Source organism: Argentina anserina, chromosome 5, assembly GCF_933775445.1.
Source record: "Argentina anserina chromosome 5, drPotAnse1.1, whole genome shotgun sequence".
In the NCBI taxonomy this organism is placed as follows: domain Eukaryota; kingdom Viridiplantae; phylum Streptophyta; class Magnoliopsida; order Rosales; family Rosaceae; genus Argentina; species Argentina anserina.
In genome coordinates, this window is record NC_065876.1 from 16,461,356 (window position 1) to 16,477,332 (window position 15,977).

General features: G+C 37.4%; 1 protein-coding gene across 1 annotated transcript; it reads left to right on the forward strand.

Moving 5' to 3' along the window:
• Positions 1-9,006: 9,006 nt before the first annotated feature.
• Positions 9,007-9,944, forward strand: LOC126793605 (uncharacterized). The gene has a single exon (XM_050520171.1). It carries the CDS (start codon positions 9,156-9,158, stop codon positions 9,831-9,833), a length of 678 nt encoding a protein of 225 aa, XP_050376128.1. The 5' UTR covers positions 9,007-9,155; the 3' UTR covers positions 9,834-9,944.
• Positions 9,945-15,977: the final 6,033 nt, after the last annotated feature.

Sequence of the window (15,977 nt, forward strand, 5' to 3'; positions counted from 1 at the left end):
TGGGAATGATTTTATATTTTAATTACATACATAATGTTGTTATTTTCTTAGAAGTGATCCGAATGTAGGCGTCCTTAGTGTGCATATTATATGATGGGCAGGCACGACATAGAATTGATAAGATGTATTCTTAGGTTGTTTGTACAGTTGTATGATGCGATGATATGCATGCAGTTTCTTCTTTGTGAAGTGATTACATTAGGAGTCTGGTCTGATTCATTTAGTTAACTAAGAAAAGTATTCCCCGATATTGTTCTTGAGTAGTTATGAATGTGTCACTGTTCTACTCTTACATGTTGTTTCTAGGCTCATCCAGTTTTTAAGGTTCGTTTGGTTCTGTTATTGAGTGTCTGTTATTCAGTAGAATGCGGAATCATTCTAATGGACACAGTCAGACTCTGCGGGAAGATACCAAACGTGCCTTGATGATCCGATTGATTTTTCGTTTCTTCTTAGATATTATTAGTTAAGTACAATGATAATGAAGGAGTTTGGACTTTGGAGATGAGATGAGGGTGATTTTAGGGAAGTTGCTATCGAGGAAAAAGCTAAATTGCTAGACACGTAAACCCCACCCCACCACACAACAAGAAGCGAGAAAGATTAGTACTAGTGCCACACCCAGATGCTTTCTAGCATCTCTTTCCCTTTGTCACTTTCAGTGATTGATGAGTCTGAATATGATTCATATATATGATCCTCCTATAATTGAATTTATGTATATAAACAAGTGCACAAGTGGATTCAGCAGAGCCGTGAAGAATCTGATCTCACTTGTGCCTTCCATTCTTCTCCATCCTCCCTCATCCATTCGATTTTCAATAATACTATATGATTCTATTCTAGATAAATAAACGTTAGAGGTGCAAGTTTAGAGGCTTAGAAGACCCTCGATCATCGGCTTGTGGACTTTCCTGGGTGGCTGGCCAATATAGCGCTACAAATAGGGTAGATACTTTTGAGAAGCACGGAAGTGTGGTTTTTGAATTTAGCATCGACATACTGCCATGTATGTCAGTGGGATAGCTGAAAATTAGGTACATGGTGTCGGAGGACGGATTTTGAGACAAGTTAGTGTGTCTAAAGGTAGATAATCCAGATGCACGCACTCTAATAACAATAAGTTCAAAGTGTGAGACCATCTTATGGTAGATAGTTTAAATACACGTATTATAAGGATAATAAGTTTGAAATTAGGGACATCACTCCTGACTAATGACTTGACTTAGTTTTAGTAGATCTCGCTCATGTCAAGTGACACGAATGGCCTACTGAATTCGTAACTGACTATTTGTTTCTTGAGCCAGTAGAGCTTTGAGAATGAGTCATTGGCTTTCACATTTCAAGGGGTGACACGTTTTGGTGATGACTGATGCTTGCTTGACACGTTGAAGGGTTGTGTTGAATAGGTACAATCTCATTGATATCTGAACCTCGTCCTGGTGTAGGAGATAGGATAGGATTTGATTACTTGAGGTGAAGAGAACAAGGTTGATATTGAGATAAGAGACAAATATGCGGTAGGCTAGCAGGACAATAATAATTGATGTTTTATTTACTTTGTCTTGTGTCATCATCCATGTAGTGCCGTAGTGGGATTTATCGGATGCCTGCAACTGTGGATAATGGACTCGTACCTTTTTCTTTTCTAATTAGTTTCCTAGTTCAAAAACATGTAAGAACTGGCTTAATTCCATATTGATGCTAATGGGATTTGACCACGACTTTAGACTTTAGAGTGGGATCTTTCTCCATTACCCAAGTGTCCGACTTATGTGTTGATTGACTTAATTCAGTATAATTTGATGTTCTAGTGGATGGCGAAGCAATTCTGACTCAATTGACATTTGTGGGAGACTTGAAAAGAATTAAAAAGAAAATATATGGGCTTCAATATATTTTTGTGAGACATAGAAGATAATTATCACACTATAGATCTGTTTAGTGTTTATATTTACTGTGTAGAGTATATGACTCGAATCGAACTTGTGCCTTGCGCATAGTAGCATACCTAAGCAAATGAAAGTTTATTATGGGCCTTGGAGTCTGTTTATTATTGTCGCGCACACGTACAGTTGTTGCAGTACCATTCATCTGAAAGAAAGATAAGCTTCTAGTCTTCTACTACTCTCCATTTCTCCAACATCTATTGCAGATTTAATTGCAACTTTAGGCCACTGTACCTCAGTTGCTGCTTGGTAAAATCGACTCTCTCTCTTCAAGACTTCTAATTTTGATTTCTACAGTTTAGGTTGTATTATAGGTTTTTCTCGATAGTTTTGTTGTTTTTTCTTTTCTTGTATTGCAGATTTATTATCATTCTACATGAACAATGGTAAAGAAAATTCACTGGCATTTTGAGGGCTATGAAACGTGCCTCACCCAAATCTTATATCTGATAGGGTTCGTATATTTTACTGCTTACCTGCCGACGAGAGTAAGAGATCGCCATCATGGTCAAGTTGGTCGCCACCTCCCCGATTAGTTCTTTCCCTTGACCTCTTTCTTGATTCCTCTGCTAAGTCCATGATTACTTCTCACTCCCCTTGCACCTTTAGTTTACCCTTCTCGTTCAAGCCCAAGACCTTGGGGGAGAGCAGTGTTCGCGTTGGGCCTAAGAAATTGGACTGCTGCCATGGGGCATCCAAGGTCGGCTCCAAGAAGGATGTCTAGAGTTTTCAATCTTCCCCTAACTAGTAACCAAGCAAAAAATTTTGCCTTAGGGGGAATAGTCAGTTCCCAAATCCTCTTTAAATAACAAGAAGAGACATTGTATTTGCATATTATGAGCAGACTTGATAGAGAAAACTCCATTTGGGGCAGGACCCAAACAAATTCATCATCATTATCATTTAGAGGGATATTAATGACTCCATTTGCTTGGTATGGTTTTGTAACTAAAACCATCATTATATTTCAGTTTTCAAGTAGATGTTCTTTGTATCATGGATATATACAAGATACTCTTTTAATATGCTAAATATGACCATGAAATTTCATTTTAGTGATTCTGTTGTTATTCTTTTCTTACTCTTGGGTTTCTGTGGTGGTTTTCTTTTACTTTGGACCAATTGAGTTTCTATATTGAAGAATTAAATTTGGGATAGTTTTATCCATTGCTGAAAGTACATATCTATGTTGGCATTCCTATACAAAGTGTGATATGCATACGGTTTCTTAGTTGGTTATTTCAATAGGAAAGGAAAATCAAACTGATAAAGGAACTTGTCAAATATTGAAATTGATTGAAGATTGAAGATTCAAGTGATTAATCTTAATCACTGATCTCATGAGTTGTATTTCAAGGTAAATTGCATTCATGCATATCATACCTAATATTGTTGAATGAGTTTTTAAAGGATGTTTGTTTTGGAAAAAAATATCTAATATGTTTAAAATTATTATTTTTTAAATAGAAAAATATTTTTTCAAATTATAGCATATTTTTTTATTGATATCTTTTCCTTTTTGTATGAGATATGCTTTAAGTGAGGGGGAGAAGTTTTTTCTCCTACAAATAAGCATTTGAGAAATTGTGAAGGTTAGAGATTTGGAACATATATAATAGGTTGTGATACTTCTGATTTATTTTCATCTTCTATCTCTCGTATATGATGTAGTGCTCATTATAATAGAGCTATTCACAAGTTAGCTCGTAATACTAGTAAAGAGGTCGAGTTAGTACTTCTATTTGTGAAAGCTCTAATCTTAATTGCATCATTTATATTTAGTTGTATGCTTAACCAAAAGTATTGATTCTTATTTGCACTATTGCACTTGAGAATCAAATGATATTTGTGGTCAATAAAAATATGTGGTTTTTGTTTGAAACATTCATTCATCTCATGTTTATATGTGTGACTCATTGAGATCAGTGACTATCGAAGTTGAAGAGAGATTTGATCGTGTTAAGTATCAAGATTGAAGAAAATGCGTGCTTAGTCCTTTATTGATCAGATCTGGTATGATTCTATAGTTTAGATTCAATATTGAGCAAGTTAGCGTGTATTGCTAATAAAGAGGTCGTGTTAGTAGCTTTACTTGTGTATTATGTATCTTTATTAATCATTAGATTTGATATAATGTGGACTACGTTAAAAGTCTCACAATGATTTTTATTTTGAAAAATATTTCCACTATAATTAATAATTTATGTCTTTACGTGGTTGTATGATTGTTTTAACATTATCTAATTAAGTTCTTGACAACGGGTTCATCTAATATTTTCAATTGCAAAATGATTGATCTGACACAGAAAAAACAGCTTCTATGACATTTCGTTTATGCTTATCCTCGAAAGGGGAAGCAGTCAGCTTTATTGAATGATATATCGGGTCCCTTCTTCCATCCGCCAACAAATAATGATTCTTCAGTACTAAGAAGAGAGTTTGATATCAATATTGATCCAAATCAAACTTGGTGACTTTCATGTCACAGCAAAGCATGTGTCAACTTTCGTTATTGTTGGAAAGAATATTAGCATCAAGTTAAGAAGATTTGTATATTTGTATCAATTGTAATATTCTGTATTTAATTAGATTAGGTTTTCTTTACTTGGTGGATACGTAGTTGTCATATTATTCCTTTTTATATGATATCAGAGTGGGTCTCTCTCCAGTTACGCTTCTAATCTGTTGTGAGTCTGAGTTGGGTGCTACTTTATTATGGACCCGAGTTGGGTTCCATTATCATATCATCGGAGGGTTTCCGATTGGATGGTCACCAAGTGTCGTTGGTTACTGGACCTTGGTTTATTTCATCCCAGTGTGTGGGATGTTAATCGGTCACGCACAAACCTAAAAATTAGGTTACACGTGAGGGGGCGTGTTGTAGATAAGAGATCTCACGTCTAAGAAGTGACAAATAAAATAAATCTTATAAGTGTGTGTAATTCCCAATTGTATTGAGGTCTTTTGTGATTAAAATTCAACACATGTGATGTGGCTAAGTTGTGACAATAAGATTTTTTACTCTAAAGACTTTAATTTCAGGCTGCCTTTTGCTTAGACAAACAAACAAGATGTTGGCTCTTTTTTTTTTTTTGAGATAATTATGTATTGCGAACACTAATTTGTGAATCAAATTTCTAGTTGGAAATTCTTCCAATTATATATAGGCGCTGATCATCGCCTAATTTGTCTTACTCTACATAGAGGGATAAAAACGAACAAAAAAAAAAAGATAAACGCGGACGTTTGCAGCAATTTGGCTCTCGATTGATACTTTCAAACTTTTGTTCAGTGATAGGAATTGTTCGAAGATCTTAATCCCCTGTTCAATTTTCTAACTATTATTGGACAACTTTTTTTTTTGTGCATGCTCAAAATGGAACATATAATGGTTTTTGGTAGTTTGTTCAAAAGAATAGAGGATCTCAACATCCCATTGCTGGGGATTCAGTAACAACTCATGCAAATGGTTTACGTACTGCTTTGTAGGCTCTAGTTTGAGAAAAAATGTGAAGAATATTTAGTGATCGTTTAATTAGCTCCGCAGTAGTTTAACTACTCATTCCAATTGCTGACCAGGAATGCATCTACGGCTCTACAGAACTACACATGTTTCTTGTTACTTCTAGAGAATGGATCATTGAAGAACTTTGACATCTGAAAGTTGTCCTTCTTAACTGCTTTGACATACTTACACATAGATTATCTAGATGTAAATATTACTTATTACATGTTTCACGTTATGGAGGTGATCGACTCAGGTGAGAGTAGGGCATGATCGTGGGATAATGCAGATGAGCGATACATGACTAGCTAGTTTGAATTAAGCACATGTATCGTTCATTATTGAGATAGATGAGGAATTGTATCGTGCATTATTGGAGCTAGGGAGATCAGGATGAAGAAGAATATATATAATTTGGTCATCCCTTCAAACCATTCTCAGTTTAAATGTGATTGTGCAGAAAATGCCAAGACATGTTAGGACATTAACCAGCAGGAGGCATATTTATCTGATTGTTCATCAATGATTAAAGACACGGGAATATATTGATTCTCTATGTTGGCTTCTTCTTTAGGTGGTTTTGTTTTTCTTATTTCATACTTGGTCGATCTCTTATGATTCAAAGTTTTTGACTCCACCATCTTCAATATTTCCTTGACTTCCCACTAAGGCTCAATACCCAGCATAAAATAAATAAGCAATCCACCAAAAAAAAAAAACAAGCAATACAATATGGTGGATGCAAAACTACTGTACCGGAAGAACTTGCGTGATCCAAATGAGATGATACTGGATTATTGGACCTAAAACTTGGACCATTTCCTAGTTTTATTTCCCCAAATCGGATGATCCACATAAGGGCCTCTTCACACTGAGCATCTCTGCTGTAGCGCTGTTAGTCAGTCAGTCAGTGTATCACCCAAGCTAGAAATTAAGGGACTATACCTAGATTGCTTCTTTACCTTAATCGAGATACTGCCAGAAATAGTCCTCCCTCTTTTATACGGAGATGGAACAAGAGTTCGTATCCACTATATATCCAGTTTAGAACGTATAGTTAATGGCAGAGTCTCTCGATCTCAAAACTGTTACTTATCTACAATATATATATTAGCACGCATACGTCAATGCATCCAACGAAACCATCAAGCTCTATAGGTTTTTTTTACAACAAATCAAGCTCTATAGTTTGGAATTTGAATATTGTTCTTCCCAGTATCAATATTTTCCGTAGCTATACCAAAAACTACTAAATTACTAGACTCGATCTAATACAAGACACGAAAGATTTCCGTGTTGTAGATTTTTTGACATGACATGAATGTGTTGTAGATTTGCATGCCTTGAAATTAAATACACAACAATAGAGAGTAAGAATCTGATATATTGACAAAATCGTGCCGCGTAATTGTGAACGATGCTCGGAATCTGGAGAAGGATCCCGAAAAATCTTCCTCTTTTGATAAATTAATATGCATGTTTGTCCTCTGGTTTCTATGTGCTAGTTAGGGTTCCCCCAGAATTTTACTGTTTACGTTACTCGTTTTCCTGTCGTTTGTTTAGGTCTCCTTCAAATTAGTTCCAGATCGTAATTTCTTCTCATCTTCTGTTGCATCTTTTCAGTCAACATCTGGGCCTCTAGGCTTTGTTTCGTGGCAACGTCTGTTAAAAGACTGTTCTCCGAGCGCCTCACCGTTACTTCGCAGACGTCGTCTGTGTGCATGAGAACAGTAATTTCAGTTAAAAAATTTACCTTTTTTCCCGAAATCATGCAGGTCTTTTTTTAGTATTCGAATTTCTAAGCCTTTTCAGTGGCCTCCTTCGAATGAAAAACCAATTCCTAAGTAATCGTCGTTTTCTTCTTCCTTTGGAGACCAATTCCCAGAACCCATCGTATATATCATCATCCCATGCCTTCCTAGGTGCCGTTCCCGGTACCGCCGTTGAGATTCAAGCCAACGTTGAAGCCCAGATCGACATGTTAATATTGCTTAATCATTTGGTTGAAGACGATAATGTATCGGATGAAAGGTTCAAGCGACCTGGGATGCTATCTATCAACAATACAATCTCTAAATACCAATACAACCTCCAGAGAAGGAATAGAGGAGGAAACTCGAAGATCAAAGTCATATTTTTGGGTTTGCATCGTGGGTTGGTGAAAGTCGTTTACAGATTAACACGATTTGGGATTCAAATCCAAAGATAAAAGAAATTAACTAATTTCTGAATTTCAATTCAGAGACAATTATGGAAGGAGACAATTCAAACTAACCCAACTATTGTTTTTCAGCCTAACATCGAGGTAGTTACCTCCGTCTCCTTCCTTTTCAAAATACACCAATCATTCATTGACATGTAACTAATTTAAATTTTGGCTCTCGGAAAACAGACCTTTACAAGAACTTGCCTTGTTTTGTTCAGCTAGCACAAGATAGTACTGTAGTCTGTTATTTACTTTTTCGGTCAACCAAGTTCTCGTTACAGACGTCACTTATTAAGGGTCTTTTAATTGGCCGTTGGTCCCACTTTGTTGAGTTTATTTTTTATTGTTTTGGTAGTTTCTTGGGCCCCATCGCCCCGTTACTCCTAGTTTTGGTTGTCGTAATTTCTATGGGAGGTAAATTATTGCTCAAGAAAACTAGTGGTCCATCAGTGCATGTCAACGTTTACTCACCTACGTACGTACAAGTGTACATCACCCAATAGAAGACTTCAAATTCAAAACGAAGAGCTCGTCTAATATTGAGAAGAAAACCAGAAGCCAGAAGACCAATTCTCAGTATTGAGGTTATGACTAATATCTCTAGCTATTGCCAATTTGCTTCACGACAAACTCGATCAGAATTGTTCGGAGAGCTAATTATTTAGGAAAAGTGACCGTTTAATACTAGGGTCATATATACCATGTGATGTATGTATTAGTTTGCAAAACTTTATTTGAAGTGTTTTCTTGAATAATAATCATTTTATTTCTTTTTAGCTGCCGGCTTTATAGTAGGATCGGAGATGTGTTATTATTTCAATGATCATACATATTAGCTTTTGTCCGCGCTAATATGAAATTCACTTACAATATGCTAAAAGGGGTATGAGTGGCGAAAATTACCTTTCCAAAGTAGGTTGTTATACACAGTTTAGTTTCCATGCATGGTCTCTAAACGTATACAACAACTTTTCCGTTCTCTCAACCTCAAGTATAGTAGAGAAAATTCTTCTGAAGAATTTCCGATTACGACGTCGCCTAAAACTTTTGACCCTCTTCTACTTAATTATCGCTTTGGCCGGGAGGGAAATTATTGCCCAAGAAAACCGCGCGAAGCAGAAGCAGCAGCGTTTCAGCACGATTTCGAAATGAACCCGGCCGCGTTCACACGTCATTGCTTAGCCACACTGGTGACGAGTCCTGCCGTCGCTTTCTCTCTCAGTCCTCAAACCTTGTCTTCTTGACGACTTTGCTTACGCCTTTACTCTTCATATCTCACACAATAAGTGATATTATATTCTTCCCCAATTTCCTTTCCTTATCTTTATTTATATATTGAAGCGTCACACCCCCTCCTTCCTCACTTTCCTTCTTCCTCTCATTCACAAAATCAAAAACCCTCCTCTTCTTTCTCTCTCGACCTCTTCCAGTTCCCACTGTCGACTTCTCTGTTAGAATACCCTAGAACCATATCGAACTCTCTGGAAAACCAAACATGGGTGGATGCTTCTCCGTGAGTACTTCTTTTGAACCCTCTCTTCACTCTTCTTCTCCCACAGCCAAGGTTGTCTCCGTGAATGGGAGACTCCTAGAGTACCCTGTTCCCGTCGCCGTCTCGCAAGTCCTCAAGGCCGAGGAAGCTTCTTATTCTTCTTCTTCTTCCTCCGCGCCGTCGTTTTTTGTCTGCAACTCCGACTGGTTGAACTACGACGAGTATATTCCTGCTTTGGAATCCGACCACCAACTCGAGGCTGATCAGATCTACTTCGTACTCCCTGTTGCTAAGCTCCAACGTAGGCTCACTGCCACCGATATGGCAGCGTTCGCCGTCAGGGCCAGCGTCGCCCTCCAAAATGCATCTTCCTCGTTGGAAAACAAGGATCGTACTCGTCGACGGAAACAGAACAGGGTCTCTCCCATTTTCGTTGTGAAGTCGGAACCCAAATCTGGGTACGAGTTTGTGGATTACGAGGCTGATTTTACGATTGGTCCATCCAATTCCGTCATGAAGAAGAAGGTGATTCTGCCGGAAAAGGCTGCAGGTTTGGGGGTTTCCAGATCTGGGTCAGTCAGGAAGTTGCAGAGATACACATCGAAAAGGGTACTGAAGAGGGCCGTTCGGTCGTTTAAACTCAGATTGACCCCAATACAAGAAGGTACCGAGGTATTTTGAGCCTGGTCATTGTCGCGCACAATCATCAAAGAGAAGATTAGAAGAGTTTTTTTTTCTTTGGCTGTTTACATGTATATTTTATTTTGTAAATGAATTTGGAGTGTTTGATTATCACTTTTTCTTGGCTGATCTATGTTACCTTTCATTCAGTAATTTGTTCTAGATTCTGCGATGAGATTAATCACAGTGAAATTTATGAGAAAGAGATTAATAATCCAGTTATATTAACAACCATACCTAAGATGATCCAACTGAAATATTTTTTATTTTTTAAACAATGCTGAAATTATATTAATTAATCAAAGAAAAAGCATCAGAAAAACAATAAAATATAACCAGATGCACAATCGCACCCAAGGTAACTGAAAGAAAAACAACTCCTAACTAGATGCACAAACGCATCAAAAAGTAAAAGTAATCGGATAACCGTATGACTTGATGCACTAAGGCATTGTTGCCCTGCACATGTCACAAAAACAGTGTAAAATGAGAGTAACCATAACTGTAAGGAGATCGAGAAACACCAAGAGTGACAACTCAAAGATTCACAAACGACCTATCAAGAACCATAACCAATCTCAGAATAATATGAGCAGCTGTTTCGGAAGCAAAATCCGACCATGGTGCTCCCGGGGTCCTAAATACGGATCCAAATTTGACCTAAAATTAGATGCACCACAATATGAAGCCAAACAAAAACACTGCTCCAAGAGCCCAAATCACTGGGCCCCCTGGAAGATCCAGCATAAATAGGATCTTCTACTGACTGACGCCCAACAGCCTTCATCGGACAAAACAAATCTTCTTTCGATCGCTTAGAACAAGATTTGCGCCACCAAACACCACTGAACGACGCTGGAGACATCCCAACCGGATCTGAATCCAGTTGTCGGTGGTCAATATTGACCGGAGCAAGGAGTCGATGCACCTGAAGCCGCCTCCACCAACGCGCAACACCTTCAACCGGCAAAGGACGACCTGGGTCCCAAATTAATGGTGTACCTCTGTTCAACCCAAGATACGCCTATCTTGTACGTAGTTATGTTAGTTTCATAAGTAGTTGTAATGGCTAGCTTGATGCCGTACGTACGTACGTACGTAGACGGAAGTGGAGAACACATGATTGCCTAACTGGTATAATAACTTTCAAATACCCTATATTTAGTATAGATAGATGATGATATTATGAGAAGAGAAGGAAAGAAAAACGTCGAATTTTCTGCATGGGTGACTTGTAATTGCCTAATTGTTGGATAAGTGGGGGAGAACACAATTTGGGAAAAAGAAAGTGATACTGGCACCCTGATTTTGACACAAGAAAGAGTGTAGAAGCTTAGAAAAGTATGTGGGAAATGACGAAAGAAATCGCTGCTGAGCTTCCTAGAAAAGTCAACTCAACGCGTATAATGCTCGCAACATATTCGCAAATTGACCGCAACAATATATATCTGTTGTTTTATTCTTCTTTTTTAATGCTTTTAATCGTTACTACTAAGTCCTCGTTTAGTCTGTGCTTTTACATTTGAAAGTATATGTATATGATTAGATCATTTTCCATAGTGGGGTGTTGGTATGATTGTGAGAAACAGGGGGAGTGATTGGTGCATAGTCCGAACAATTGTTCAACATTGGCTCTCCGCTTCATGCATAGGCTTTGGCGTGGAGAATGGGGTTGCTCACTGCTATTGATTAGGGCTGGACTCCCAAATGTAGAAAGTGATTGTGCAGTCCTTGTTAACTCCCTAAATGGACGTGGTAGCGAAATGGCTGAGGTTAGTAGAATCCATGATGATTGTCGAGCGCTTATGTTCGAGTTTGATGATATTAGTTTCGTGCATGTCCATCGTGAAGCAAATATGGTTGCTCATCGTTTGACGCTCTTTGTTAGTCTAGGTAATCAATTAGAATTACACTTAGGAGTGGTTCTGACTTTTCTGATTAATGCTATTTTTGAAAATAATTGTAATGTTTTTAGTTTGACTCGAGGTTCAGACTTTACATCCCCTCGTTGACACATCTTGCTAATAATAATAATCATAATGGGTATGTGGCTTGTCAATTTTTGCTAACTCACATCCTTCATCGAAAAAAAACATATGATCATATCATTAGTTGGTTTGAAACTGGAAGATCCAGATAAATTGAGATTGCGAAGTGTGTGCATATCCACCATTTTCGACATTTTCGATTGCTTTCTCACGTACTGGTCGACCTAAATTATTGTTAATTAACCAACTGGATGGCCGGTCTACGGAACTATGGATCGATTCTTCCGACGGGTGCAGGTCGTATAAATTACTCATGTCGAAGGATGTGGACGTACACTAAATGTTTACTTGCAGATTCGTTCATTGAGACAACTCCATCTATTTGGTTCATCGATTAGTATAAATTGCTTTTATTGATAAATATGATTCTTTTGGTCAATGATTCTTTTACTAATGCAAATCACTTGATTCAATGTTTAATGACTTTTACATCAATGGCCCTTACGAGGCTTCTACATTTGTTAAGCTTATTACCTATGTAGCACCGACACTTCTGATGTTGGAGTGTCGAAGTGTCTAACACGCCATGTGGTGTATCATGAATGTTGATTTCTTCTTTTTTATACTTCCCGACACATTGACCAACACGCTAGCTCATAATCAGACGCTAGCCAAAGAAGACGAACGTGAGCCAAAGGTGTTTCTTTGCCCTGTTGAAGCAAACAACATCAAAACATGCAGACTTGAAGATTATAACTTGTTTAGAAGTTCATCGAATTTGTAAGTTGATCAGTACAATTCAACTCTAATTGAAGTATCCAGTAGTGAAACTAAATACAATGAGGTAATTGCTTTGAAGCCCATTGTGATAAACTTGCTATTCAGCTTCTAATTAGAGGTTCAAAGGTATTTTGTATTGGCGATTTAGACCCAAAAAACACACACTAACAATTACAATTAAATGTTAAAATGTCCAATATTAGAAAACCAGAAGCGCTCTGACAAACTCATGATTTCAGGGAGAGTAACTGGTACCCAACATCAACTTTAAGCTGAGCATCAACCCCATTCTCACTATGTATCAAAAATCAACTAAACCCACTAATTACATTACATAACAAACCCAAATGTGATCAAAACTTTCATCTTTTTTCATTGCACATAAACCTCATAATCCATAAAAAACTGAATCCCAAATACAAAACAAGAAATGCTCACTTGCCCAGTAATCCTATCAAGCTCTTCAATCAAGTAAACCTTGTTCTTAGAATCTTGCCACAAACCTGCATCCAACCCATTTAAAACCCCGTTTTTCAATCTGGGTGAAATCAAAATATGAACTTTAAGAAAACAGAACCAACCGTTCGACGACGTAGATTGAGGCGAAGGTGGCAAACATTGCGACCAGAAGAGTCGGAGGAGGCACACTCAACTGCGGGAAAATTCTTTGTATTTGTTGTCTCCGATAGCAGTATCTCAATTCATAAAATAGAGGTTTTTCTAGGGTTTATAAAGCCATACAATGAAGATCTATAAAAATTGAAAGAGAGAGATTGCCGAGTTTAATTTAATAAGGGTTTTTAACACTCACGAATCCGCACAACAATGAGAAACCGATGTATTAATTGAAACAATATGGACATAATTGCAGCATAAAAAGAAAAAAATTGTAAAATTACTAAACTATATATTTAGATTGCAATGATGTCAGAAGATAATTGTTATTGTTACAGAAGAATGTAATACGCATCAAATAGAGAGAAACATCATCTTTATTCATTGATAATGAGACCTTATATGTAGGCATTACATTGAGTATCCCGTTGAATAAGAGATTATATATCTTTCCTTATCTAAACTAATCTATACTAATTAGAACAAAATACACTACAAGATTACAAAGATAATTCTCCTACAACACTCCCCATTGTATTGCGATTCTACTGTGTCATTGTGCATAACCGTTGCCTCGGTAAAAACATTGCCAAGTAAAACAAACACCTCTTGGGTAAAATAAAAAGCTTGGCCGAAGGGAAAAAGAGCACAACACACAAACTACAGTTGAAGATAACATGTGGTATAGAGTCCCCATGAAGACTACAAAACAACTCTCCTTGATTGGTAACTCAATCTCAGAGTTTAAATACATAACATATACGAACACTCTTCACATTCTTCAAAAGTAGCAATGGGTCAATGATTTGAATATCAAATCTCACCAAACATTCTTAAATCAGACATATAAATTTATCCGTACATAGATCAAAAGAAAGAGAATTACATAACAACTCAAAATAAAAGTTTGCAATGAAAAACAGATTCACGCGTGGTATGACCTTCACGCACTTAAACAATCATAACTTCTTCGATACAATAGGTATGGATGAACCGTAAACGGTTTTCGAAAATAGACACCCGTGTCTTTCCAATGATATATGGTTCACAACCTAGTTCGTTCTGCTCTGATCACAAATCTCGATCGAAGTTGACTCAGCTGCAGTTTCCAGACATATCCATCCTATTTTACTAAAATAGCTATAACTTACTGAATAATAGATATGGTCAAATGGTTGGTGTTCCTGGATAGTAGACACATAGATATAGCCGATAGGATTTACATTTGCGGTGTTGGCATTACCTGACCAATGACATATCTCTTTTGTTAAAACTGGATCCTACGGCTTTCCAGGAGGCTGTGGTGGCGACATAAGTCGATCATCACCATCAATTCATGCCGGATAACACTTTCCATGTATGCCAATCTTCAATGTTGGAATTTTTCTTCAACATAGTATGTATGGTTCGAAATCAAACTCATTCAACATCGTCATTCTTTGAGATCTATGATTTGGATTAGTATTGACATTGAGGCGTCCCCAATGATAACCATCATCCAAGAAAAACAGACGAGTGAGTATCACTGATCATAGATCAAGTTGTGTCATAACTCGCATTCAACAAGTATATCAAACTAAGTGGTCTCTCTACACTTTCGTAAGAGCCATGGCCTAGTAACATCATGTACTACATTTGTGGAGTCACCACGTCACCAACAAAGAGTGACTTACATGTCCATCTGTCAGACATCAATCCTTATCACCACGTCACCAGCATGTATCTCTAATCTCAACACTTCCATTTGTAGGACTATTAAGAACATGATGAGGCATAGTGGGACAAACTACAACAAAACCAAGTCGTTGAGCTTGAACAACTTATTCTTCTCTCCCCCTAACGATGGCGAGACTGGCTCATCAAAAGTGACTAAACGAGATCGCCTGTTAAGGTCTCTATATAAGCGAACATAGATTGGAAGTTCATGTATTATTCAAAGACGAAATTCAACATCAAATAACTCATTATTATACGCTTGTGGAGGCGCAATTTGGCACATAAAATATGCGGACAATAAAACGTTAACATAAACCGTTAACAAACATGGATATTGTTAGACTTGAAACACTTACATGTGAATCATTACAACTGTAACGTCAATAATGGTGGTATAGATGGATACCGTAAAACAAGATACACCACATACCGTAGCTTATGGTTTGAATTTTTGGTTCGTTGGAAGCCTAGGCACATCAACAACCAATACCAAACTTCTGTTTTACACTTCCTTGAATGGTTAACTGACTTTCCGAACCCTGAATGCTACAAAATTTTAGGAGCAAGTAAATATGGGTGTTAGAAATCCAATGCCACCAGCCTCACTTCTAAAACCGGTCGCAAAGGCACCGAACATGACTGAATGCTCGCCGGAGGTTAGTGACCAATTGTGTCGAGAGGTTCACCATGTTCCAGGTATCCGAATGAGCTCCAATTTTGTGTATAGGTAGACTTGGATGTTAGAAATCAGTGGCCACAAGTAACACCTCAATAGCTCACCTAAAAGTAGGTGAACTGGTCCTCACAATGACAAGTCCGCAATCTGTAAATTCTGAAATTTAAGGCTTTTTCAACTTTTGTCATTGTTTTGGGTGCTCCATAACATCTAAGTGTTATGGTTTGAGTTTAAACATGATATATGTATCATCATAATATATTGTATCCTCAAAGTGAATCATGATAAGTCAATTTTGGCTTCCATCTTATGTTTCATTCTCTTTAGCGTAGGAGGGTGTATGTCACTCCTAAATTTTGCTAAAGAATA